This window comes from Chrysemys picta, chromosome 15, assembly GCF_011386835.1.
Source record: "Chrysemys picta bellii isolate R12L10 chromosome 15, ASM1138683v2, whole genome shotgun sequence".
In the NCBI taxonomy this organism is placed as follows: domain Eukaryota; kingdom Metazoa; phylum Chordata; order Testudines; family Emydidae; genus Chrysemys; species Chrysemys picta.
This window is the reverse complement of record NC_088805.1, coordinates 2458292-2482009: the sequence shown is the minus strand read 5'-3', so window position 1 is coordinate 2482009 and position 23718 is coordinate 2458292. Positions and strand designations below refer to the sequence as shown.

Sequence of the window (23718 nt, the reverse complement as noted above, 5' to 3'; positions counted from 1 at the left end):
CACACATGGTGCTGGGGCTAATCCAGGAGGATTTGGGTCCCATTTGATCTGCGTGGTTAGAAATCTGTTTTGTGTTAAATGCCACAGGGCTCCATCCCCCGGGTGGAAGATGACAGCAGACTTCACCCTGGGGTCTGGGATCTGCCTCTCCCTGATGCTCTGGCTCTGGTCTGGAGCCAACAGCTGTTGAGAGCCAGTCTCCGTGGCAAGGCTGGGACGCTTGCCTTCCCGGAGGATGCACAGCCAGCGGTGCCACATGTGCAGGCTGCAGAATAATTACAATGTGGAGACGGGAGCGCTGGGGCTGGGGGTGGCCTGGAGCTCCACAGCTCACTGCATCCAGCTGCAGTCCTCTGCAGCACGGGGGATTAGATGAAGTTGGACAGGGGATTTTGTCTGTTAATTTCCTGTGTTCAGCAGTGAAGCTTTGTCCATCTAGGTACTCGCCCAGCCTCCCAGTGGCCTCCCTGCACCTGCCAAGCCTTTAAAAATCGGATAACATTCTCTCTCCTCCCTTCCCACCTTGATTAGTGTAAGTACCGTGCAGAAATTGACGGGAAAGCTATGAGCTTACCTCTGCTGGGGTTGCCCTGATTGCAGTGTGCTGATGCCAACCCGTAGTGCAAAGCGGCATGGGTGCTAGGAGCCAGTTTGTAGCAGCACAGCCTCCCTTGGTTTCAAGCAGTGGTAACTTTCCCTAGTGCAAATGGTAGCTTTAGCAGGACTCTGGCCTTCTGCCTTGGTGCAACTATATCAGCTACAGGTCACTGATGGCTTGAAGCTCCGGTGCAGACAAGGCTGTGGTCAGAGAGCTGAGCTACCTCTTGTGGCAAGGAGTTCCATAGTCTAGGTTCAGGTTTTAGTGGGGGAAGTACCAGACAAAACTCCCCCTCTTGTTCTAGTGGAGTGCAGCTGTCAGAGTGGTGATCTATCAGCTGTGTGGCGCGCATTTGCATCTGGAGGACAGATGCTCCACCCTCCCCATACAGGCCAGTCTGGGAATGGTTCCACCAGCGCTCAGCTTTGTTTTGTGATATGTCGGGTGCAATAATTCCACGCTGGGCTGCAGGAGTGGGATGGCAGTGCTGGCTGAGGGAACTGATCTCTGTGAGCGGGACTTCCAGATGGAGGGGAGGTTTGCAAGTCCTGAGGCGAGTGTGACTCCGTAGGTCCTGTCGTGTCTCACTGGAATGCCACATGCCCTAGCATGGCAGGATGGAGTCAGGCTCAGGGCTTTGCATTGCCAGTTAGCAGCAAAATCCCTCTCCTCCATGTGCCGCGATCTGCGCCCAAAGGCTGGTCAGTTTCGTTGCTGTCCCGGGGGAAGTCGCACCAGGCAGTAGCGGTAGCCAGGGTAAATCAGAGACCCTGCTGCAGACGCTTGATGGCAGGCTGTGCTGCTGGAGACAGAGGCCCTTTCGTCGCTGCGATCGCTCTTGTCTGTGTTTTTGTTCGAACTCGGCCCACTTCCTAGCTGAGTGATTGAGGTAAATTGCATTTTCGAGCTCAAAAGCACCAGCTGCTTGTGGTTGGGGCATTTTAAAGGTGACTGGACTTGACTGCCTGAGAACATGGCTCTTAAACCAGCGTAGTTAAACCGCTGCCAACCCTTGTGTGGATGCACTTCGGTGTGAGTGCCTTATTTCGAGAGAGCTGGAGTCAATTATGGATATGTTTAAAGTTCACTGAAGGCAGAGTGGCACCAGTTTGCACTAGTCTAGCTAAATTGATTTTACAGGATTGCTGTCCCCATGTGTTCCAAAATCCTGAGTCGGGGTCCCCAAAGCCCCTGAGATTGGCTTAAAAATCATACAATTATTTAAATATTGTGGCCTGTGCAGGAGCAGTGCCAGGGTTTTCGCCGCCCTAGGCGGCAGCGCTACTCCTCTGAGCATTCAGGGGGCCTGGGGTCTTCGGCAGCGGGGGTCCTTCCACTCCACGTCTTCGGGGCACTTCAGCGGCAGGTCCCGGAGCCAGTGAAGGACCCGCCGCCGAATTTCTGCCAAAGATCTGGAGCGGATGGACCCCCACGCTGCCGAATTTCCACCGAGGACAGCAAAAGGCCGTCCCCCAAATCCTGCTGCCCTAGCGACCACCAGTGCAGGGCCTGGGCCTTTGCCTCCTGGTTTGTGAAGCCTTTGGGCCACGTCCAGATCACATTTTCAAGCTTTTTCTCCAACACACTGACTGCTAGAAACTCACATTTTCGTGTTAACTGGAACCTGAGCGTCTCATGTAATCACGGGATTCCAGGAGCTTGAGTGTTAAATAAACATCAAATATGGTGAGCCCTTGGATAACGTGGCAAGAGTGGCCAACACTGGATTGAAATCTGCATGCAGACAAGGCCTTTGTTAGCACCTGTTGCCCTTTCAGACAGCGTCAAAGAGCTCAGACTGTGCATCTTCTGAAATCCTCTCAAAAAGCAAAAGCAGGGGAAACGAGCCAGCATGACCCAAGAGCTCTAAGAGCAAATAGGAACTGAACGCCCCCTGTTGTTATCCAGCATGAAGAAGCTGGAAAGATCCAACCCAATTAAAAGAATCGTTTGCAAGCCACCGTTGAGTGAGTGGCCTCCCGCCGGAGCAGTGACCAATGTGGCTGCTGTGAGTAGCAGCACGGAGAGAAGACTGATTGGAAATAGATCGATTTGTCCCGGGGGCTGATTCCACCAGACTGTTAGAGCCCAGGGGAGGGCGGAAAGGGATTGAAATGGAGAGCTGGATCTCTGGGCACCAGATTCTCTCTGGGACCTTGTCCCTGCACAAGCCTTCCTGGAACTCACTCCTTTCAGCTTGGCATAAACAAGGTGTCCAAGGGTCACCAGAGCTCATGCAGCGTGGGCAGTTTTCATAATGGAGGAGCTAGACTTTGCACAATGTCTCCATTTTCCATTCCTGGCTGTCCCTGGCTTGCTTGGCTGCCTTCCACCTATTGTGAGGTGAATATTTTTTGTAACTGTTTGTTGAGGAGCAAAAGAGCTGAAGCTGCAGGATCTCTGCCTTTTTATCTGTTCTAAACTTGCATTTGTGTGCTGGGTTTGGCTGCTGAGTGCTGTAACCTTGGCTCCCTCCCTGCTGGGGCTCTGAATGGGCTGTGTGTGAGAGAAGGTGTAAGTGCTGGGAACTGGGGGCACAATGTCTGTGCTGCCGTCCAAAGCAGTTTATAGAGAAGGCATGGAAAGTGCTGAGCATGCTTGCCAGGCTCCCAAACAACGGATGCCGTGTCGTCAACTCTAGCGATTTTTTTTTTTTAAATTGCCAGTCTCCCAATATTTGATGCTTTACTTAAAGCCCCAGCTACCGGAGTCCTGTGATTACTTGAGAATCTCAACTTCCATTTAAAAAAAAAATTTAAATAGTCCCTCCCCTGGCCCAGTTCTGTAGATGTTCCCTGAGTCTCTGCCTGTGTCCTGTCTGTGCAAGGGGGTGATAGCCCTGCCTATGACCCATGGCTGCTGGGAGCGTAAATCCATTCAAGGCTCCGAGGTAATCGGGGCTCCGATATGCTCCTTGGGTCGCTAGAAGGCAGTAGTAGATTCGTAACCCTCTCGCACACCATGGCTAATGTGGGCTGCCTGGTACAGTGACAATGCTGGGGTGGTTTAGCACGCGATAACACGGGATAACCGGGACAGCACTGGGGTGGGTCAGCACGCGATAACATGGGATAACCGGGACAGCGCTGGGGTGGGTCAGCATGGGATAACCAGGACAGCGCTAGGGTGGGTCAGCACGGGATAATCGGGACAGTGCTGGGGTGGGTCAGCATGGGATAAGACGGGATAACCAGCACTGCTTTGTTTGCTTATAAGAACTCTCTGGCCAAAAGAAGGCGGCCTGCCAGCCTGGGTCCTCCTCTCCCATGGACTGAACCCAGAATTCAATCCAGGCAAGCCGAGAAACCCAACCTGAATCCCTTTCCTCCCAGGCACCACATCCAGAATCTGCTCCAGGCCTCCGAAATCAGCCTGGGTTACTCCCGTCCAGGGCCTGTAGCCAGAGTCACTTGCAGGTGGGCATGGAGATGTGGCCTTCCTGGGGGTGCTCGTGGCTTGCTCTTGGTGGTGTCTCCGGGTGTCACGTGCCCTGCCTCAGCTCGAAAAGGACAGGTTCTCGCTGTGTATGGCTGGGAGTCCAGTCACCTCCTGGTTCTGCTGTGGGCTGGGGGTTCATCTCCTGTATGTGGCACTGACCCTTAATATTTTAATTTCCTCCTTCTCTTAGGTGCGAGAGATTCTGGGCTGCTGTACCTGCCCCTCTCAGTTTCCCATGATCAAAGTCTCAGAGGGTAAATATAAAGTGGGAGACTCCAACGCGCTGATCTTTGTTCGAGTAAGATCCTCCATTGCCACATTTCCTTTCTAACCTGCCCCATCTTCTCCCCACCCCTGTCTCTTCTGTGTCGAGCGCTAGCTGATCCCCAGCAATAATAGAATGCCGATCTCCCTCCTCTCTTCCCTAGACATTGCTACGAGAGGTTGTGGGCATGGGTGGTTGTTTCATTGAGAGGAAGTATTGTCTAGTGGCCGGAGTACAGGACGGGAGCCAGGAATTCCTGAGTTCTAATCCCAGCTTTGCTTGGGCTCGCTGGGTGACCTTATAGCAAATTGCCACACCTATGAGCCCAATAGTGGGGATCCTAATGCCCAACCCACTTCCTGGGATTGTGAGGGTGGGTAAGTATCTGCACAGCACGTAGCCGCTATCAAGTGGTCCGTATTCCTGTTCTGCTCTGGTAGCTGCTGGATTAAGGGGGATGCCAATGACGCTTGAAGTTTTGTCTGTGTCATGGGATCTCTTAGCCTGTGGTAATTCATGTCATTTTGCTGGTCACGATCCCCTGTCCTGCTAACCACTTGATCTGCAGTAGCTGGAAAGGTGCTATTGGTTCTACATGGCCAACAGCGTCCAGGTTTATTTCCTCCCCAGTGCTGCCCCAGTATTGCCTTTTTGACTGGCACGAGAGCTTGCCGCGATGCTGAGGGTGGGTGGCCTGGGGGCAGCAGGAGAAATGTTAGCATGCTGGGGATGGGGATGGGAATGGAGGAGATCACAGGGTGCAAGCCTCCAAGGGGCTGATGCCATGCTGGCTTCTCATGAAAAGCTCTGCTGATGCCAGCTGATGCCCATCAGAGCTGGCTGGGTTAGGGCTGTACAGACCCAAGCCTCACGGTGCCAACCCAGAAGGGGTTGGCCAGTCCCCTTCCTGCCTCCATCTCCTCACTTCATGGGCTGGAGCGGGTAGGTGCCTTGCCCAACAGGAACATTATCACAGCTCGAGGTCACACACGGAGTCTGTAGCAGAGCTGGGAATGGGCCCTAGATGTCCTGAGTCCTTGCTCAGTGCCAGAACCACAAAAACCCAAAAGCTATGCCCTGCCCCCATGCATGGATACTGAGTAGCAAAGGCAGGGAGGGCCTCTGGAGGGTTTGGGATTCTGGACGTAGAAATCAGCAAACCCCGTGTCCCCTCCCTATGCCTCAGTTTACCACCTATAAAATCAGGATAGTGATATTTCCTTTCCCCTGCCCCTTGTTTTGTCTGTTCAGAGAGTGTAATCTCTGAGCAAATACCCACCCTGTACTACGTGTACTTCAGATCCTAGCACAATGCACCTGCCATCGCCAAGACAGCCAAGAGCTAATGTAATACAAATAATAAATACTAATTTAGGGTTAATTAAATAACTTCTCAAACTGGTAATTTTTTAACTAAAACACTCTTTTTGCATTATTCACAACACCTGAGATTATTAAAACTCTGAGAATATCCCAAATCTTAAATACTTCTCTCTCCTCCCCTACCCCCTTTTTTTTTGCCCTTCAGTTTGGATGAGAAGAAGAGAGCTGTCAGTTTCATGTTTGTTGGTCAGTTTCCTCCTATGCATTCGCCTAGGCCAGTGGTTCTCAACCAGGGGTATGTGTACCCCTGAGGTACTTAGAGGTCTTTCAGGGGGTACATCAACTCATCCAGATATTTGCCTCAACAGGCAACGTAAAAAGCACTAGCAAAGTCAGTACAAACTAAAATGTCATACAATGACTTGTTTATACTGCTCTGTCTTATACACTGAAATGTAAGTACATTTTATATTCCAATTGATTGATTTTATAATTGTATGGTAAAAATGAGACTAACAATGTTTCAGTAATAGTGGCTGTGACACTTTTGTTTTTATGTCTGATTTTGTAAGCAAGTAGTTTTTAAGGGAGGTGAAACTTGGGGCTACATAAGACAAATCTGACTCCTGCAAGGGATACGGTACTCTGGAAAGGTTGAGAACCACTGGCCTAGGCTGCTGCACAGGGCAGGGATGTGTTTATGTCAAGAGTCTTCATGGAAACTTTTGAGCCACCATGAAAAACTTTTCGGTTAATATGGCAGAAACCTTGATTTTGAGACCTAAAGTCCCTAGCTTGGGGTGTTGAGTCACACGGTAGCTAGATCTTCAGATGGCTGCTACCTGTGAGAGTAACTCTTGTCTAGGATTTTAGCCACTGATATATCTACTCTGGTCCAAGCCCCCATCCAGTGTAGACCTGATTTGCTTTGATGGCTAAAATCCTACTGTCAACAAGACTGCAGTTATCTCAGCTCTTTAAAAAAACTTGACAGAGAAAAGCTCTTACAGAAGGGGAAACAAAGGTACTGAGGGATTAAATGACTTGTCCAAGGTCACACAGCAGATCAATGGCAGAGCCAGAGATAAAACGCAGGCCTCCCAACTCCCAAATCCAGGTCCCTGTCGTCTAAAGCACACCACTTCCTATCTTTCTCTTTACCCCCATCCCTCCTGTCTCAGTGTTTCCTTTCCAGTCTCTTCTGTCTCTTGATGCTAGTTCTGACTGTGTAGATCATCACTCCGTAGTACATGGGCTGAGAATGACTAGCCTTTCTTGTAGTTAAGGTACCATGTGGGCTCTCATTTCAAATGGGATTTCCATTTCCCAATCCCTGGGACTAGTTATTCGCAAACCCACTATTGAAGTCCAGCAAGTCCCTATAGCGGGGTTCATGTGTGCCTCCCCCAGCACTGTGAGGTTTGAAGATTGGAAGGAAGCTAATGGTGTACCAATCTGTAAAACAGAAAATGGGACAACTCTGGTAATTATAGGCCTGTCAGCCTGATGTTGAGCCCAGCCAGGTAATGGAGTGGCTTATACAGGACCTGATTAATATAGAATTGAGTTTACAGGTGACACACAAATTGAGGTAGTGGTAAATAATGATGAGGACAGGTCACTGGTTCAGAGCGAGCTGCAGTGCTTGGTAAACTTGGGTGAAAGCGAAGTATTGTAATATGTCTACCTGTAAATATATACCCCTACGAACAATGCAGGCCATACTTAGAGGATGGGGGACTCTATGCTGGGGAGCAGTGACTATGAAAAAGGTTGTGGTGGATAATTAGCTGAATGTGAGCTCCCACTGTGAAGCTGTGGCCAAAAAGGCTAATGCGATCCTGGGATACATAAACAGGGGAATTGTGAGTAGGAGCAGACAGGTTATTTTACCTCTGTGGCTGGCAGTGGTGCGACCGCTTCTGGAATCCTGTGTCCCGTCCTGTGCCCACAGTTCAAGAAGGATGTCGAAAAATTGAATAGGGGCCAGAGAAGAGCCCCGAGAATGATTAAAAGATCGGAAAACCTGCCTTCTAGTGATTGAGCTCTTTGAGTCTGTCTATTAAATTTAACCAGGTGAAGGGGTGACTTGATGACAGACTATAAGTACCTACATGGGGAACAAATATTTAATAATGGGCTCTTCAGTCTTGCAGAGACAGGTCTAACACAATCTAATGGCTGGAAGTTGAAGCTAGAAAAATTCAGTTTGAAAATAAGGTGTAAATTTTTAAGTGAGAGTAACTAGCCGTTGGAACAGTTTACCAAGAGTTGTGGTGGATTCTCAATCACTGACCAGTTTTTAAATCAAGACTGGATGTTTTTCTAAAAGCTCTGATCCAGGAATTATTTTGGGACAGGTCTCTGGCCTGTGTAATACAGGAGGTCAGACTCAATGGTCCCTTCTGGCCTTGGAATCTATGTATATTAGCAAATTTGCAACCTTCCTGGGACATAGGGAAGTATTATTCCCCTTTTGCAGATTGAACCTGGGGCACAGAAAGAGAAGTGACTGCCCAAGGTCATACAAGAACTCAGTGGTGAAGACCTGGGAATCGAAGACAGATCTGCTGAGTCCTAGTTTGGTGCCTTAACCACACGACCGCCTTGCTGTAGGTGGCCCTAGGTCCTGTTGCTACAAAGTAAACGTAAACGCAAGTCTCCATAGCTATGTATGGGGAGGACTAAGAAGCGAAGTCTAGTGGTGAGAGCTCAGGACTGGGAGCGAGAACCTATGGAGTTCTGTGCCAGAGCTGGGATTTGAAAACCTCTGTGGCTTTGAGCAAGTCACTTGCTCAACTTCTCACCTCATACCTCAATTTCCCCATCTGTAGAACAAGCTACTGCTTGGTCTAGTGAATGGATGGTGGGGAGCGCAAAGCAGGGCGACTGGACTCTCCACACCCTGTAGAACAGTTGTCGCAAACAGTCCTGCTGACAGCTCAGCTGGAGCTACGACCAGTAACGGACGGTCATGTCCCCAACAGGACGGGGATTTCAAGGGGGAATGCACGGCAGGAAGTGAACGCTTGAGCCAAGCAGTTTCCTCCTCATCCTGAAAAAGACCAGGGGAGGATAGGTGTAGTAACACCACCGTGATCAGGGACCTTTTTAATCAGGCGTTATTAAACGAGAGCTTTACTCTCCAGCCAGGCTAGGTTTTGGTAGCTCTAACAAGCTGTGGCTGTGAGCTCATCCTATTTCACAAGCTAAACAGGGTTGGGCCTGGTCAGCATGTGGATGGGTGACCTTGAAGGGAAATGCAGATGCTGCTAGAAATGGTGCTGAGGCGTCAGCATTGAATGAATGGCCCGTTATGGTGCTAGGGGTGCCAAGAGGCAGTGCAGTCTGCAGGACTCAGGAGGTCCTAGGTTCTAGTCCCAACTCTGCTACTCGTTCACTGTGTGAATTTTGGCAAGTGAGGGAAACTGAGGCCCCTCTGTAAAAAGGGGACGGTAATAGTGCTGTGAGGTAGGCAGGTGTAATTTAGGGTTAATTAGTTAAATGATTATAAAGTGCTTTGAACATAAAACACTATAGAAATAATCACTGTAGTGCCCCAGCTAAATTCTAGCTTTAGTCATTGCTTTCTACCTCCCTACATTCCTGCTCAGCTTTAATTGGATACAGAATTCTTTTGCACTTCCTGTCCTGAAGTGTTATGTTTGGTTGCTATGTGCTGCCAGGTTACACCCCAGAAGTGCCTGCATATGCAGTGGATGTAATGGTTCCTCTGATTGGTGAAATCCCGTGTGTCACATAGTAATACTGTCAGCAGTGAGTTAGCGCCACTGCAGGCCTGCTCGCAGAGAGAGGGAGCTGTGTTGCTCAGAGACAGGCGTGGGTGTGCCAGCTGACTGAGCCACAATGACCCTGACGGGCGTTGTTTCTTTGGTGCCCTGCCAGGTGCTGAGAAGCCACGTGATGGTGCGAGTAGGTGGCGGATGGGATACCCTGGAGCACTACCTGGACAAGCACGATCCCTGCCGATGCGCATCCCTCTGTGAGTGTGTGGGGAGAGGACTCGTCCCTTCCAGCAAGTTACCAGAGGGGCTGGGGCCAGAGAGACTCCCCCGCCCCATACTCACTGTGCATGCCAGTCACTTTCACTCCTTTCCCAGGGAACCTCCTTTGTGGATGAGTTTTCTTGGGACACTGCAGCAGACCCTTCTACCGCCCCAGTCCCTTCGGCTCGTTACTGCTCCTTGCACCTTGCTCCTCCAAGCCTACAGAGGCAAGCCTGGCTGGCCCATGCTGGCCTGAGAGGAGAGGACCTTGCAGCGCTGCAATAGCGACCCCTTGTGGCTGAACGTTGGCCCCCATGGCAGAGGGTCTGGCCCCACCAGTAGCATGAGGTCCTTCCCAGGACTAGTTCCCTTTCATGCTCCCACTGTTCTCTGGGATCAGGGCTGTCTCTGGCCAAATCCTGCTACATGCACAGCTCTCCTCATCCGCTGGTGGCATCCACTGGGCACTTGCAGCGCTGGAGGATTGAGCAGGACGAGGTGATAGGGAGGCAGCAGGAAGGCCCAGCGGGGAAGGCTGTTAGCAGACGTCCCAAGGGAGGGTCATGGGAAACGTGAAGGGCCCATTGATCCCGGCCAGGCCCCCGTGAAGCTCTGCTGCAGTGTCTTCCCTAAGCCAACATGCTGATGACTGTGTTCCCTCTGCAGCGCATCGTCTAATGCAGACACGTGCCCTGGGCTTCTCCCCGCAGAAGATGGCATCTCCTGGCAGCTTCTCTCCCAGCCCCCGAGCTGCCAGCCCCAGCTCCCAGCGCCCCTTGGAAGGCATGAACCCCTACCGGCCAACGGAGACCCTCCGCACGGGGGATAAGCGGCTCTCAGCTGGTGGGGACTTGACCCAGGCCAAGATGGACCGGTTCGGCCATCCGGCCAGGGGGGCAGGAGATCTGTCTGTCCAGTCGGACTCCTCAAGGCAGATCCCCAATGTGACATCACACGGCAGGCAGGAGAAGCTGGAAGGACTCCCCCCAAGGGCTGGCACAGTCCCCTCATCTGGCCAGAGCTCCTCCGGTCCCTCGAGGAGCTCCACACCACTGGCTCACCGTGACTTATCTGAGCCGCGAGCTTCAACCACTCTCAGGTAGCATGTGCCAGCGATGCCAAGTAGGCACCGCGCCCTCCACCCATCTCTGCATCCTCAGCCACCTGACTTGGCAAAACTTAGGGGATCTGGGAGAGAGGGCTCTAGGTGTGTTCATACCCAGGGAAATGCCTGGTAGGGAGGTGGGCAAGGCGCAGGTTATGTCCCCAGAGCACAAACATGGCTAGGGATCTTCTCTCCCCCCGTGCAATAGAGCCAGGATTCACCCCCTGCCTTGGGGGGCAGGGAGACCCACACATGGCATGTCCTGGGACAGGGCGCTCCCCAGCTCCTGAAGGTAATAGAGTGCCACCCCCGTGTGCTGTGGGCAGACTCATACTCCCTATCTCTGTGCTCTGAGAATCCCCTGCACTGTCCTGGGGCAACTGACCAACCCTGGGGCATCAGGGGGCCTCGCTCCCAGGCTGTCCCTGGGGTGTGTCTGGGCCCCAGCCTGGCACTTTCAGGGGAAGAGAGGTGCAGCATCTCCAGTCCTTTGGGCACATTTTGCTGCCAGCCCCGGAGGAGGGGCTGGTGGGGGGCGGTGACATGGTGGCTGCCCAGCCACCCTGATATCCTTGGGAAGATAGAGTAGGTAGGGCTGGGGTGGTTACTGGGGGAAGGGGGGCTCCAGGCTCCTTGTGGGTGGGCTGGCAGGAGGGCGTCTGTGTCAGGAAAACCAGCCCCCCACCCCCAGTTCTGGTGGTGGCTGTCACGTCCTGCCCCTCCCAGAGGAAGAGGCGCTCCCTCCCCACCCAGCAGGCAGGGGCCTGCTCAGCCAACCAGCCACTGACTCACTCCCTGGGAGCCGCTGCAGGATGGGGGAGGCAAGCAGCTGCCGGCCGCCATGGCAACCACTTCCCAAACGATAACAACTTCTCTAGGCCAAGGCCAAGCGCTCCCCGTGGGCACCTCCCAGCCCAGGGCTGGCTGCTGGGGAAGGGAGGGGCCGTTGGCCTCTTGAAAGCAATGTCCTCTGACCCCGAGTCTGGGTTCTTGGCGTGACTCCAGGGGATCCTGAGGCAAGGCAGAGACGCCTAGACCCAGATTCAAACCTTCCCCTGGCTGTTCGGAGCTGGGTGTAGAAGCTCCCCGGGGTGCATTCTCTCCTCTAGCCCCCCCACGTGGCCAGCAGGAGCTGCCTGCCCCCCTTTGCTGCCCTGAGCATCGTTCTCTGCTCCCCTTTTGAGCAATGAGATGCCCCCTAAACTCAGCTCTCTGCTGAACCAGGGTCATCCCCCTGCGCCCTCCACTGTCAGGAGCTGGCAACTGCAGGCCACTTTGTCCAAAGAGAATCCCAGGGGACTCTCCCACTGTGCCCTGCACTCTAGAGCAGCGGTTTTCAACCCAGTACTGCGCCGCGGACTGGAAGGCACTGGGTCACAGCGGCTCTGGTCAGCACTGCCGACTGGGCCGTTAAAAGTCCTGTCGCGGTGCTGCCCGGCTAAGGCAGGCTAGTCCCTATCTGTGTGGTCCCTGCGGGGGAGAGCCATGCAGAGCCGCTTGCACGCCTCCGTTTAGGAACCAGACCTGCTGCTGGCCGCTTCCAGGGCACAGCGTGGTCTGTGGTGCCAGGACAGGCAGGCAGCCAGCCTGCCTTAGCACCCCCACTGTGCCGCTGACTGGGAGCTGCCACAGGTAAGCCCATGCCCCACCCCCAGGCCCCAATTCCCTACCCCAGTCCTGAGCCCCCCCCAAACTGAGCCCCCTCCTGTACCCCAAAGCCTGCATCCCTGACCTCCTCCTGCACCCCAACCTCCTGCCACAGCCCAGAGCCCCCTCCTATACCCCCAGCCCCACCCCAGAGCCCTGACCACCTCTTGCACCCCAGCCCAGAGCCCCCTCCCATACCCCAAACCCCTCATCCCCAGCTCCGTGGGTCATGGGCATCAATAATTTTCTTCAACTGGGTAACCAGAAAAAAAGTTTGAAAACCACTGCTCTAGAGGACCTGCCATCCCATCAGAGTTGGCACAAAGCCATGGTAGCGTGTCTTGGATTCCCAGGGCATGGGGATAGTTGGACCAGGGGCCGAGTCCACCACCTCTGCGCGGCCCCCTCTCTTGTGAGGTTTGGGGTTTCTCTCCAAGGCCTAGTTCCGGGAGTCAGCATGTGAGGGGAGAATCTCGATTTCTCGCTTGACAGTAAAACCAAGTTTCTAGTCCCCCTAGTGGCAAAGAAGCTGAAAAACGTGACCCCTAACGGCTTAGCAGCAGAAGACAAAGGAAGAGCCCAGACACGTTCTCTCGGGCTCTGAAGTCACACAATGCTAAATTTCCCAGTGGTCTGGGGCCTGGCTCCTCGTTCTGGAGTGCTGGGCTCTGGCTGCCCACTGGTGAATCCAGCCCCTGGGGCCATGGGACCCCCATGGCAGGGCTTCCACAATCCTGGGCCCACAGTGAGTTTATAGTGTCATGGCACCAAGTGCTCCTCCTCCCCACCAGCCAGGAGCTCACTTGCATTGTAGATCTATTCTTAGTGCTCGTTATCAGCTTTGCTCAGGATCAGCCTGTGGGGATGTGTATGTGTGTGTGTGATATTTATCCAGCCATATAGTTACGCACAAATGATTCACCCATACCATGCAATCTGGGATGTTAGAGATCACTACCGCCAAGGCATTTGTATTAAATAGCAGCTAGCCGAGAGGGGACTCCATCGAAGTAGGCATTCTTGAAATGTGTCTTCCAGTTTCTTGGTGCTAGAAACTTTCTCCAACTCAGAATTCCTCATGGGCAGAATTTTTTTTTTTCTGGCTCAAAGGTGAACGTTTCTGGAAAGCTTGAGCACAGCTATTTTTGAAGGAGTTATTTGAGCGTGGGATAAAAATACTTCACGTGCCGTTCAGAACTGTTGCAGTGGTGTGCCTCAAAAATAGCTGGAGCAAATGACTTAAAACGTGGCTTGTTTGGTAGCCTCCTTCAGGTTTACAAAGCAAGCCAGGTTTGGAGGAGGTGGATTAAGTCATAGCTCAACACCCACGAGCAAGAGCTTGAGTGTGGAATGTGATGAGTTCTGTGTTGCTAACGTCTCCCCTTAGGGCAGGGAGTTTGTTTCTAACCAGAGGAAGGGTGATGAAGGTAGCAAAAGGCTTGTCATTAAATTAAGCATGGGTAGATGAACCTGAAAGCATTGCCAGGCACTCCAGTTAAAAGCTAGGAAACAAAGGGTAGGAATAGCAACAGAGAGTCCTTATAACATTGGTGGACGTGCAGGTGAATGAGCCGGTGATGGTGTGGCTGATCTGGTTAGGTCCTGTGATGGTGTTGCTGGTGTAGATATGTGGGCAGAGTTGGCATCGAGGTTTGTTGCATGGGTTGGTTCCTGAGTTAGAGTTGTTATGGTGCGGTGCGTGGTTGCTGGTGAGAATATGCTTAAGGTTGGCAGGTTGTCTGTAGGCGAGGACTGGCCTGCCTCCCAAGGTCTGTGAAAGTGAGGGATCATTGTTCAGGATGGGTTGTAGATCACTGATGATGCGTTGGAGAGGTTTAAGCTGAGGACTGTAGGTGATGGCCAGTGGAGTTCTGTTGGTTTCTCTTTTGGGCCTGTCTTGTAGCAGGAGGTAGGAATAAATGATCCATTTTCAGAATGGAGAGCGGTGTTCCCAGTGGCTTTTACTGGGCCCAGTCCTATTCAACATCTTCATAAATGATCTGCAAAAAGGGGTAAACAGTGAGGTGGCAAAGTTTGCAGATGATACAAAATTACTCAGGATAGTTAAGTCCAAAAGAGACTGAAGAGCTACAAAAGGATCTCACAAACTGGGTGACTTGGCAACAAAATGGCAGACAAAATTCAATGTTAAATGCAAAGTAACGCACATTGGAAAACGTAATCCCAACTCTACATACAAAATGATGGTGCCTAAATTAGCTGTTACCCATCAAGAAAGATCTTGGAGTCATTTGCAGGACTCTGGAAGCACTATGGCCTTGGCTACATTCACGGCGGCGGCGCTGTGAAGCGCGAGTGTAGTCGTGCCGCCAGCGCTGCGAGAGCTCTCCGATGGGAATAGCTTGCAGTGCTGCGAGCGAGCGTGCAGTGCTGCAGGCGCTGATTAGACTGGTGCTTTACAGCGCTGCACTCGCTGCGCTCGGGGGGGTGTTTTTTCACTCCCCTGAGCGCAGCAAGTGCAGCGCTGTGAATTGCCAGTGTAGCCAAGGCCTATGTTTCCAGAATACTGCAAATTCATAAGAATCCTCTCTGTGCCTGTATGATCCTAAACTGCAGAATGCTCATTCACCAGCTTCAGAAGACTTAAAAATTATCTCCAGTCATCAATAGGGCAGACACAACTGAATATGTAGCTGTCCTTAACGTGCATCAAGACAATACCAGGGAGAGCTGGCTGTATTTTAAAGAATCCTTATTGCAGTTGCAGGAACAAACCATCCCAATGTGTAGAAAGAATAGTAAATATGGGAGGCGACCAGCTTGGCTTAACAGTGAAATCCTTTCTGATCTTAAACACAAAAAAGAAGCTTACAAGAAGTGGAAGGTTGGACAGATGACCAGGGAGGAGTATAAAAATATTGCTCAGGCATGCAGGAGTGAAATCAGGAAGGCCAAATCACACTTGGAGTTGCAGCTAGCAAGAGGTGTTAAGAGTAACAAGAAGGGTTTCTTCAGGTATGTTAGCAACCAGAAGAAAGTCAAGGAAAATGTGGGCCCCTTACTGAATGAGGGAGGCAACCTAGTGACAGAGGATGTGGAAAAAGCTAATGTACACAATGCTTTTTTTTGCCTCTGTCTTGATGAACAAGGTCATCTCCCAGATTGCTGCACTGGGCAGTACAGCATGGGGAGAAGGTGACCAGGCCTCTGTGGAGAAAGAAGTGGTTCAGGACTATTTAGAAAAGCTGGACGAGCACAAATCCATGGGGCCGGATGTGCTGCATCCGAGGGTGCTAAAAGAGTTGGTGGATGTGATTGCAGAGCCATTGGCCATTATCTTTGAAAACTCATGGCGATCAGGGGAGGTCCCGGATGACAGAAAAAAGGCTAATGTAGTGCCCATCTTTAAAAAAGGGAAGGAGGAGGATCCGGTGAACTACAGGCCAGTCAGCCTCACCTCAGTCCCTGGAAAAATCATGGAGCAGGTCCTCAAGGAATCAATTCTGAAGCACGTAGAGGAAAGGAAAGTGATCAGGAACAGTCAGCATGGATTCACCCAGGGCAAGTCATGCCTGATTAACCTAATTGCCTTCTATGAGGAGATAACTGGGTCTGTGGATGAGGGGAAAGCAGTGGATGTGTTATTCCTTGACTTTAGCAAAGCTTTTGATATGGTCTCCCACCAGCAAGTTAAAGAAGTATGAACTGGATGAATGGACTATAAGGTGGATAGAAAGCTGGCTAGATCGTCAGGCTCAACGGGTAGCAATCAACGGCTCCATGTCTAGTTGGCAGCGGTATCAAGTGGAGTGCCCCAAGGGTTGGTCCTGGGGCCAGTTTTGTTTAATATCTTCATTAATGATCTGGAGGATGGCATGGACTGCACTCTCAGCAAGTTTGCAGATGACACTAAACTGGGAGGAGTGGTAGATACGCTGGAGGGTAGAGATAGGATACAGAGGGACCTAGACAAATTAGAGGATTGGGCCAAAAGAAACCTGATGAGGTTCAACAAGGACAAGTGCAGAGTCCTGCACTTAGGACAGAAGAATCCCATGCACTGCTACAGACTAGAGACCGAATGGCTAGGGAGCAGTTCTGCAGAAAAGGACCTAGGGGTTACAGTCGACGAGAAGCTGGATATGAGTCAAGAGTGTGCCCTTGTTGCCAAGAAGGCTAACGGCATTTTGGGCTGTATAAGTAGGGACATTGCCAGCAGATCGAGGGATGTGATCCTTCCCCTTTATTTGACATTGATGAGGCCTCATCTGGAGTACTGTGTCTAGTTTGGGCCCCACACTATACGAAGGATGTGGAAAAATTGGAAAGAGTCCAGCGGAGGGCAACAAAAATGATTAGGGGTCTGGAACACATGACTTATGAGGAGAGGCTGGGGGAACTGGGATTGATTAGTCTGCAGAAGAGAAGAATGAGGGGGGATTTGATAGCTGCTTTCAACTACCTGAAGGGGGATTCCAAAGAGGATGGATCTAGACTGTTCTCAGTGGGAGGAGATGACAGAACAAGGAGCAATGGTCTCAAGTTGCAGTGGGGGAGGTCCAGGTTGGATATTAGGAAACACTATTTCACTAGGAGGGTGGTGAAGCACTGGAATGCGTTACCTAGGGAGGTGGTGGAATCTCCTTCCTTAGAAGTTTTTAAGGTCAGGCTTGACAAAGCCCTGGCTGGGATGATTTAGTTGGGGATTGGTCCTGCATTCATACAGTGAGACAAAGTCTTTAAACTGGGATGTTAGTGAAGACCGCTTGTGATTGGAATGATTTTAATATACTGTAATTCATGCTAATGTAATGATGTAGTTTATAACAATTGAATCATTATTAAATAGTAAAAATACCAATGACAGACCCATTCAATAACTAGAATATGACAGAAGTGTATAAATATGCTGAAAATAGCCTCCCCCCGAAAGTGGCCGAGTGCCCCACCCCCCAACACACATACCTCTTCCAAAGCACCCGCCAGCAGAACCAAACGTCAGCGCCTGTAGATCTGTAGTTGTCCATGTGCAGGTTTTTCGCCTTCCTCTGCAGCATGGGGCCTGGGTCACTTGCAGGTTTAAACTCGTGTCAATGGGGAATTCTCTGTCACTTTGAGTCTTTAAATCAGGATTTGAGGGTCTGTTACAGCCGTGGGTGGGTGGGGTTCTGTGGCCTGTGATGTGCAGGGGTCAGACTACATGATCACGGTGGCCTTAAAGTCTATAAGTCTGTCTGGGGAGCAGTGTGGTCCCATGGACAGGATGCTGGGCTGGGACTGGGTTCTACTCCTGGCTCTCACTGACCTGTGAGATGACCTTGGCTGAGTCATATCCCCGCTCTGTGCCTCAGTTTCCCTTCTCACTGTTGTCTATTTGGATTGTAAGCTCTTTGGGGCAGGACCTGCCTCACGTAGGTGTTGGTACAGCACCTAGAGCAATGATCCTGATCTTGGTTGGGTGCTGATGGAACAGTAAAGTTTTAAAGCTGCTTAGAGGCATTTGTTAGTGACAAAAGCCCGAAACGCCCCAAGCCTGCAGATGGAGGTTGTATGTCCTGCTAGTTGAACAGATCAGAAAGGGGCGGTGGGGGATTCAGCGTTAAGAGGGAGGAACTGGAAGTCAGGAAAGCACAGTGGTGAAGGCTTTGCCCCAGGACGTTTAGCTGTGTTATGTTACATTATTTGTATTCCTGTGTTAAATCTGGTAGGAAATGAAATGTGCCCCATTTAACATAGCAGGGGAAAGCCTCAGGCTGGAATGTGGAGCACTTGATCTCTGCGTCCAGGCGAACTGGGCTGCCTTGGAATGGACAGAGGGGTCTGTAAGGTGCGGCTGGTCCCAGTTGGGAGGGATCAGCGGAGAATGGGCTGTTGTTATTCCAGGGCCTGTCTGTCTCTCTCCTGAGAACGAAGTGTTCTGCAGGGGAGGTTTGGTAGCCCAGGAAGGAGAGGCTGGGCTCTGTGCTGCCAGCTTGGGAACTGGGGAGGGGAAAAGCTCCGGCAGATGCATCTGAAAAGCGGATTTTGCTGTGGAGGTGGAGGCTGCCCTCCAGTGGGCTGGATGGGGAATGGTGCCGCTATTGCACTGGGAACATGAGGTGTTATCTGCGCTAAAGCGCTTACGCCGCTTGTTCAGCTTGTGTGAGCTGGGGCATGACGCAGCAGCAGCTCCACGCCAGCTCTGTGGCCAGGCCCGATTCTGGTCTCAGGCCAACTCGAGCCCGGCGTGCTGCATTGCCTGCGAGCCGAGACTCCCACACGGAGAGTTTAGAGCGGGGAGGCCAACCTGAGCCTGAGAAGGAGCCAGAATTTACCAATGTACATTGCCAAAGGGCCACAGTAACACGTCAGCAACTCCCCCACCCCACTCCCAGAGCCTCCCCCTCCCCCCGATCAGCTCTTCCATGGCATGCAGGAGGCTGGTGGGGTGGAATGGGGGAGGAGCGAGGGCAAGGCAGGCTTGGGGGGGGAAGGGGTGGGAAGGGGTGGAATGGGGGCAGGGCCTGTGGCAGAGCCAGGGGGTGAGCAGTGAGCACCCCCCAGCACACTGGAAAGTTGGCGTCTGTAGCTCCAGCCCCGGAGTCGGTGTCTAGACAAGGAGCCGCATATTAACCTCTGAAGAGCTGCATGCGGCTCTGGCGCCCCAGGTCTAGAGGGATGTTACAAGGGTTTAGTTTGGAGCTGGGGCCTGGGTCAGAATGCCACATCCCAGCTGCGGGGAGGGGACGTTGTATCTCAGCCATGCAGGTGCCGTACCCCTCCTGAGGTGCCACCAGACCGGTGCTGGGGCCTGAACAGCTGCCCCGCCCTGGCAACCCATGCAGTGCAGCATGGCCCCTGACGGGCAGTAAAATGTATTGTCTCCAGCAGTCTCCCCCCTCCCTGGCCACAGATGGTGCTGACGTCCTTTCCTTCTTGTCGTTCCAGGCTTCGAGACCAGCTGCCCCCCAGAGCCAGACGCCTCTCCGGAGACAGCGACTCCTCCGCATCATCCACACAGAGTGGCACCCTGGGCAGGAGGTGCGGCGAGGACGGTGCCTTGCGAACCGCGCACAGGAAGGAGGTGAGGAAGCACATGCCCGAGGGGGCCACCAAGAGTCAGCCTTCGAGCCGCAGCCAGTCACGGGAGCGTGGGGCCTTCTTGGGGCCGAGACCGTCGGTGGGGGCCAGGAAGGCCGAGTCAGAGGAGCGGAGCCGGCCTCGCCTGGTGAACGGGCCTGGCAGGCCCAGCCCCAGAGCGCGGAGCCAGGGGAGCGGTGGCGGGGAGCCAGTGCTGCTCATCAGCCGAGGAAAGGACGGGCAGCACTCCTGGGCACGGGCCAACGAGGTGAAGGAGAACGGCCTAAACTCTGGCCGAGCTACCCCCAGGACCAAGAGCCCGACTCGCGGGCACCTCCCTCGGGTGGGCTCCAGGAGCCCTGCCCCCAGCGGTCGCAGAGCATCCCTTCCTGCCAACAAACTGGCAGAGCCCTCGGTCCGGGCACCTCAGCAGATGCTGGGGTCTGTGAGGCAGTGGCAGGCGGGCGAGACTGAGCCAAGGGTCCCTGTGAGGGAGCGGCTCTCTGGGGAGACCCTCCAGGCCAGGCAGCTGTCTGAGAGCTTCAACCAGGAGCTGGAGGAGCTGGCACAGAGCTTCCGGACTCCTCTGCGCCTGGACCCAAGCCAGGAGCAGCAGCTGTACCGGTGCCTGGAGGAAGAGTTCCTGGCCAACTCCCAGATGATCGAGCTGGCCGGGGATGATGGGGAGCCCCTGGGCTGCGCCCACGATCCGGGGCAGCTCCAGCAGACCACGCCAGACCCAGGGGCCATTGACTCTGCCTACTGCTCCTCCAGCTCCTCCTCCTCCTCGCTAAACTTCTTCAGCAAGCACGGCTTCCAGGCAGACTTTGGTGAGCGGCCCAAAGACGACCCCAGGAGGAACCCCGCGTCCCAGCGTCCATGGGCCTCCAATTGTAGCACGGGCCCCACTGAGCTCCAGAATGGCTCTGGCTGGGACTCCCAAATGGCCCTGGAGCCGGCCACATGCTGGAGGAAGCCGGCTCTCTCAAGTTCCTCAGATGAAAGTAACTACTACACAGCCTTGAATGACGTCCAGGAGGTGGCTGAGGGAGTAGAGGTCTCAGGTCCGGGCATGGATGTGGCCTGGACCATCTTGGAGCTTGCGGGCTCTGACACAGACTTGGGACCCTCGGCCCCAGATGAGCTGATGAAGACCGAGGAGGACTCCGTGGAGGGGCCTTTTGGTGAGACGTCCCTAGATGGAATGTCAGATGTACTCCAGACACAGGAGGTGGTGCTGAGGCAAAAGAAGTCCCTGAAGAAACCAGGCCGAGTGCCTTCCATCTACAAGCTGAAGCTGCGGCCCAAGGCCAAGCCACGTGTAGACACTCAGCCAGATAAGAAGCCCTCCAGGATACCCACGCCGCTCAGCTACAAGACGTCCAGCGCCTCACCCAAGGGGAGCCCTCCCAAGCGCCCAGCTGAGCACAAGCCCTGGAGAGCCTTTCACAGCGTTTTCTCCTCCTTCATGGAGCCACCGCAGGGCCAGATGGAGCCAAGAGGACCAGACGAGGACGCCTGGGCATGATGGGCTGGTAGCACGCGTACAAGATGGAGGGACCGGCCTGTAGCATTCCCCACTGCTGCTCCCAGATCCCCATGTCCCGCACTTGCTGCCTTGGATGTGCTGCTGTGGTGGCCCTGGCCTTGCTGCTGCTGCTGTGATGGGGTGGGCGGCCAGATGCCCCAGAGGTTTTGGTTTTTTTTATTTTTCAAGGTATCTCGGATGGAGCTTCCATTTGCAGGGCCAGAGCCGGGGCTCAGAGGAGGGCTGGGAAGCTGGGTGGCTTTGATTTAACTTGAGATCTTCGGGGGACGTTCCTGAGCCTTGGATTCCTGGGTGTCCTAGACCTTCCTTGGTTTCAGACCAGAATTGTTCTGGGGGTCTGGGATTGAACACCTTCAGACGTCCTCTGGGCCTTCTGACTCCCAAAGCGCTTTGATCTCCAGCTCAGGGCACCCCATCATTCTGCACTGAAACCCAAGAGGCTCGGTGGCCATTCTTCAGGGCTGTGATCGCTGCGGGGGGAGAGCGTAATGGATGGGGCACACCTCCTCTGAGAGTAGCAGAGAGGGACCGAGCTGCACAGCAGTGTCTCCGAGGGGAAGGCAGTGGAGTTGGACTTTATTTTTAGTTATGTTTTTTTTATTGACTCTGGGTTTGGGGTGGGCAGCTGGAGGAAGGGTTAGCGAATCGTATTGCACATCTTTTCGGCAGCACCTGCTGGCCTCCAGTAAGCTGGGGCTCCCAGCATTAATTGACCATGATGTACTGTATGTTTGTTAATAACATCTGTATTTATAGATAATATATTGAGTGTCCGTGTACATATAAATACTCTGCATAGACTGCTGCTTCCCTCGATGTCTGGCCTCAACCCTAGGAACGTAGAGCTGGACAATAAAAATAATGAACCAAACCCCCTGTCCTGTCTGGCCTGGTTCGTATATTGCCAGGGTGGGGGCAGGGCGCCAGAAGAACTGTCCCTAGGTCAACCCCAAAGGTGTAATCTAGGCAGGCTTTGGCCATGTCCCAAATCTACCCCTCCCCCCAGCTCTGTGCCCTCCCCATCAAACTGTCCTGGCATCAGTGCCATGGGGGGAGGGAGCTGGAAGCTTTGGGGAACATCCCCCATGTCATTCCTCCATCCCCTCCAGGTGCTGTTCCACCTTCTCCTCCTCACCGGGGCTGTGTCCCTGCCGGGGGAAGCAGCAATAGAGCTGGCTGCTCCCCGTGCTCAGAGCGACGAGCTCGGCTGGCCCGAGGGGAGAACTCCAGCGACGGAGCAGGGAGATTTCAGGGAGGGGGATTTACGTGCTGGGATCAAGGCCAGCATCTCAGGAGCATCCTGCCTGATGTGGGCCAATTGCCCAGCATGTCGCAAGCGGCTGCTCCTGACCCAGCCCGGCTTTCTGCTCCCCGCGTCCCGCCTTGGCAGCCCTAGGGCGAGGGGATTTTTAAAATGTAGACCTGCAAGGGGCTGGGGGCAGCGGGTGCTGGGCACTGTTCAGTGGGGCGAGGTCCTTCCACCACGCTCCTGTGCTAGGAAAGGTGAGTTGTGGATGCTACTATTAAGCCAGTGATCCAACTGCTGCTCCAAGCGCTGGAGTGTGGAACGAGTCCCCCGGGGGTGGGAGGGAGACGGGGGCCAGCTAAGATGACCCTTCTTACATGGCCATGGGAACACAAGTTCCATGGGTCAGGTCCTGCTGTGCCCTTCCAGAGAGGGGAGAACACCTGAACGGGGACACACACACACACTCTCTCTCTCTCTCTCCAAACACAAGCACTATTGTCCCAGCAGGTAGCTCACAGGGAGGGATGGGGGGCTGCCAGTTTGCACTATTGAGAAACCTTCCTTGGTGCTGTCCTGGGGGGCGTGCACACCTAGAGCAGCAGCTGCTGTTGTCAAGGGGGGGGAGTGCTGTATCCAAGGGGGAGCCGTGCTTGCTGCCCCAGCTGTTTTGACCATGAGAAGCTAGTTCTGCCTGTGCTAATGTTTAAAAGGGCAAGAGGAGCGAGGGAATCCTTGTGACTAACATCCTGGCTTCTGTAATGACTCCCAAACACCATGCCTCCTACCCCAGCCCCTGCCTTTTCTCCCAAGGATGGGGCTTCAGCCTGTGCCCTCCCCGCCCCCCATCCAATCCATCCCATTTTAGGGGCATTTTCCTGATAAGCCAACTAAATTTTCCACCAGCTGATGATGCTATCTCCTCACCCCCACTACCCTATTTTGAACCAGAGTCATCCTTAAACAGGAGCTATTAACAAACAAACACTACAGCCCTCCCCTACCCCCAATCTAATAGGCTTCCACCTTACTCAATTCCCAGTTTTGTCTCCTTTGTTAACCAGGGTGCACACGGCCTGTGTCCAGCACACAGACAGCTAATGGCTGAAGAGTATATTGCAAACCAACATCTCATTACATCCCCAAAGCAAGGGGGGATGCCTTGGACCTCATTTCTGGTTTTGGAAGCCAGGCCCTGGAAATTGGGGGGGGTGTCAATGCCCAAACCCCCTTTGGCTCAGTGCCAGGTGTAGGTATCAGGCAGTGCTATGAAGTGAGGTAACCAGCGGTCCCCCGAACACCAGCCCTCCCCTCCAGTGTATACCACAAGTCAAGAAGGACAAACACACCCAGCTCCTGGAGCCGTTTGCCTGTATGTGGTGCTCCCCTCTCTCTCTCCAAATGCAGCAGTTTGGCTCCCGGGAGAGGAGCAGTGCATGAGACTAGCCCTTAGGAGGAGTGAGGGCCTGACCACAGAGGCTGGTTGTCCAGCCTGGTGGAGGCAGGGGCTATGGGGGCTT

The 23718-nt window shown here is 53.4% G+C and overlaps 1 protein-coding gene across 4 annotated transcripts in view; it reads left to right on the top strand.

Moving 5' to 3' along the window:
* Positions 1-21823, top strand: part of GAS2L1 (growth arrest specific 2 like 1) — a 42222-nt gene extending 20399 nt beyond the window's left edge. For 2 of the 4 annotated variants that reach the window (XM_005311722.4, XM_024112336.3), the window contains exons 3-6: positions 4227-4334; positions 9531-9627; positions 10298-10730; positions 19272-21823. In XM_005311722.4, the coding sequence (XP_005311779.1) occupies positions 4227-4334; positions 9531-9627; positions 10298-10730; positions 19272-20931 (2298 nt within the window). In that variant the 3' untranslated portion in view covers positions 20932-21823. Of the gene's footprint in view, positions 1-2863; positions 2942-4226; positions 4335-9530; positions 9628-10297; positions 10731-19271 lie in introns of those variants that run through there. The other 2 variants (XM_065568183.1, XM_005311723.4) reach the window with 2 other exon arrangements.
* The last annotated feature ends 1895 nt before the right edge of the window (positions 21824-23718 follow it).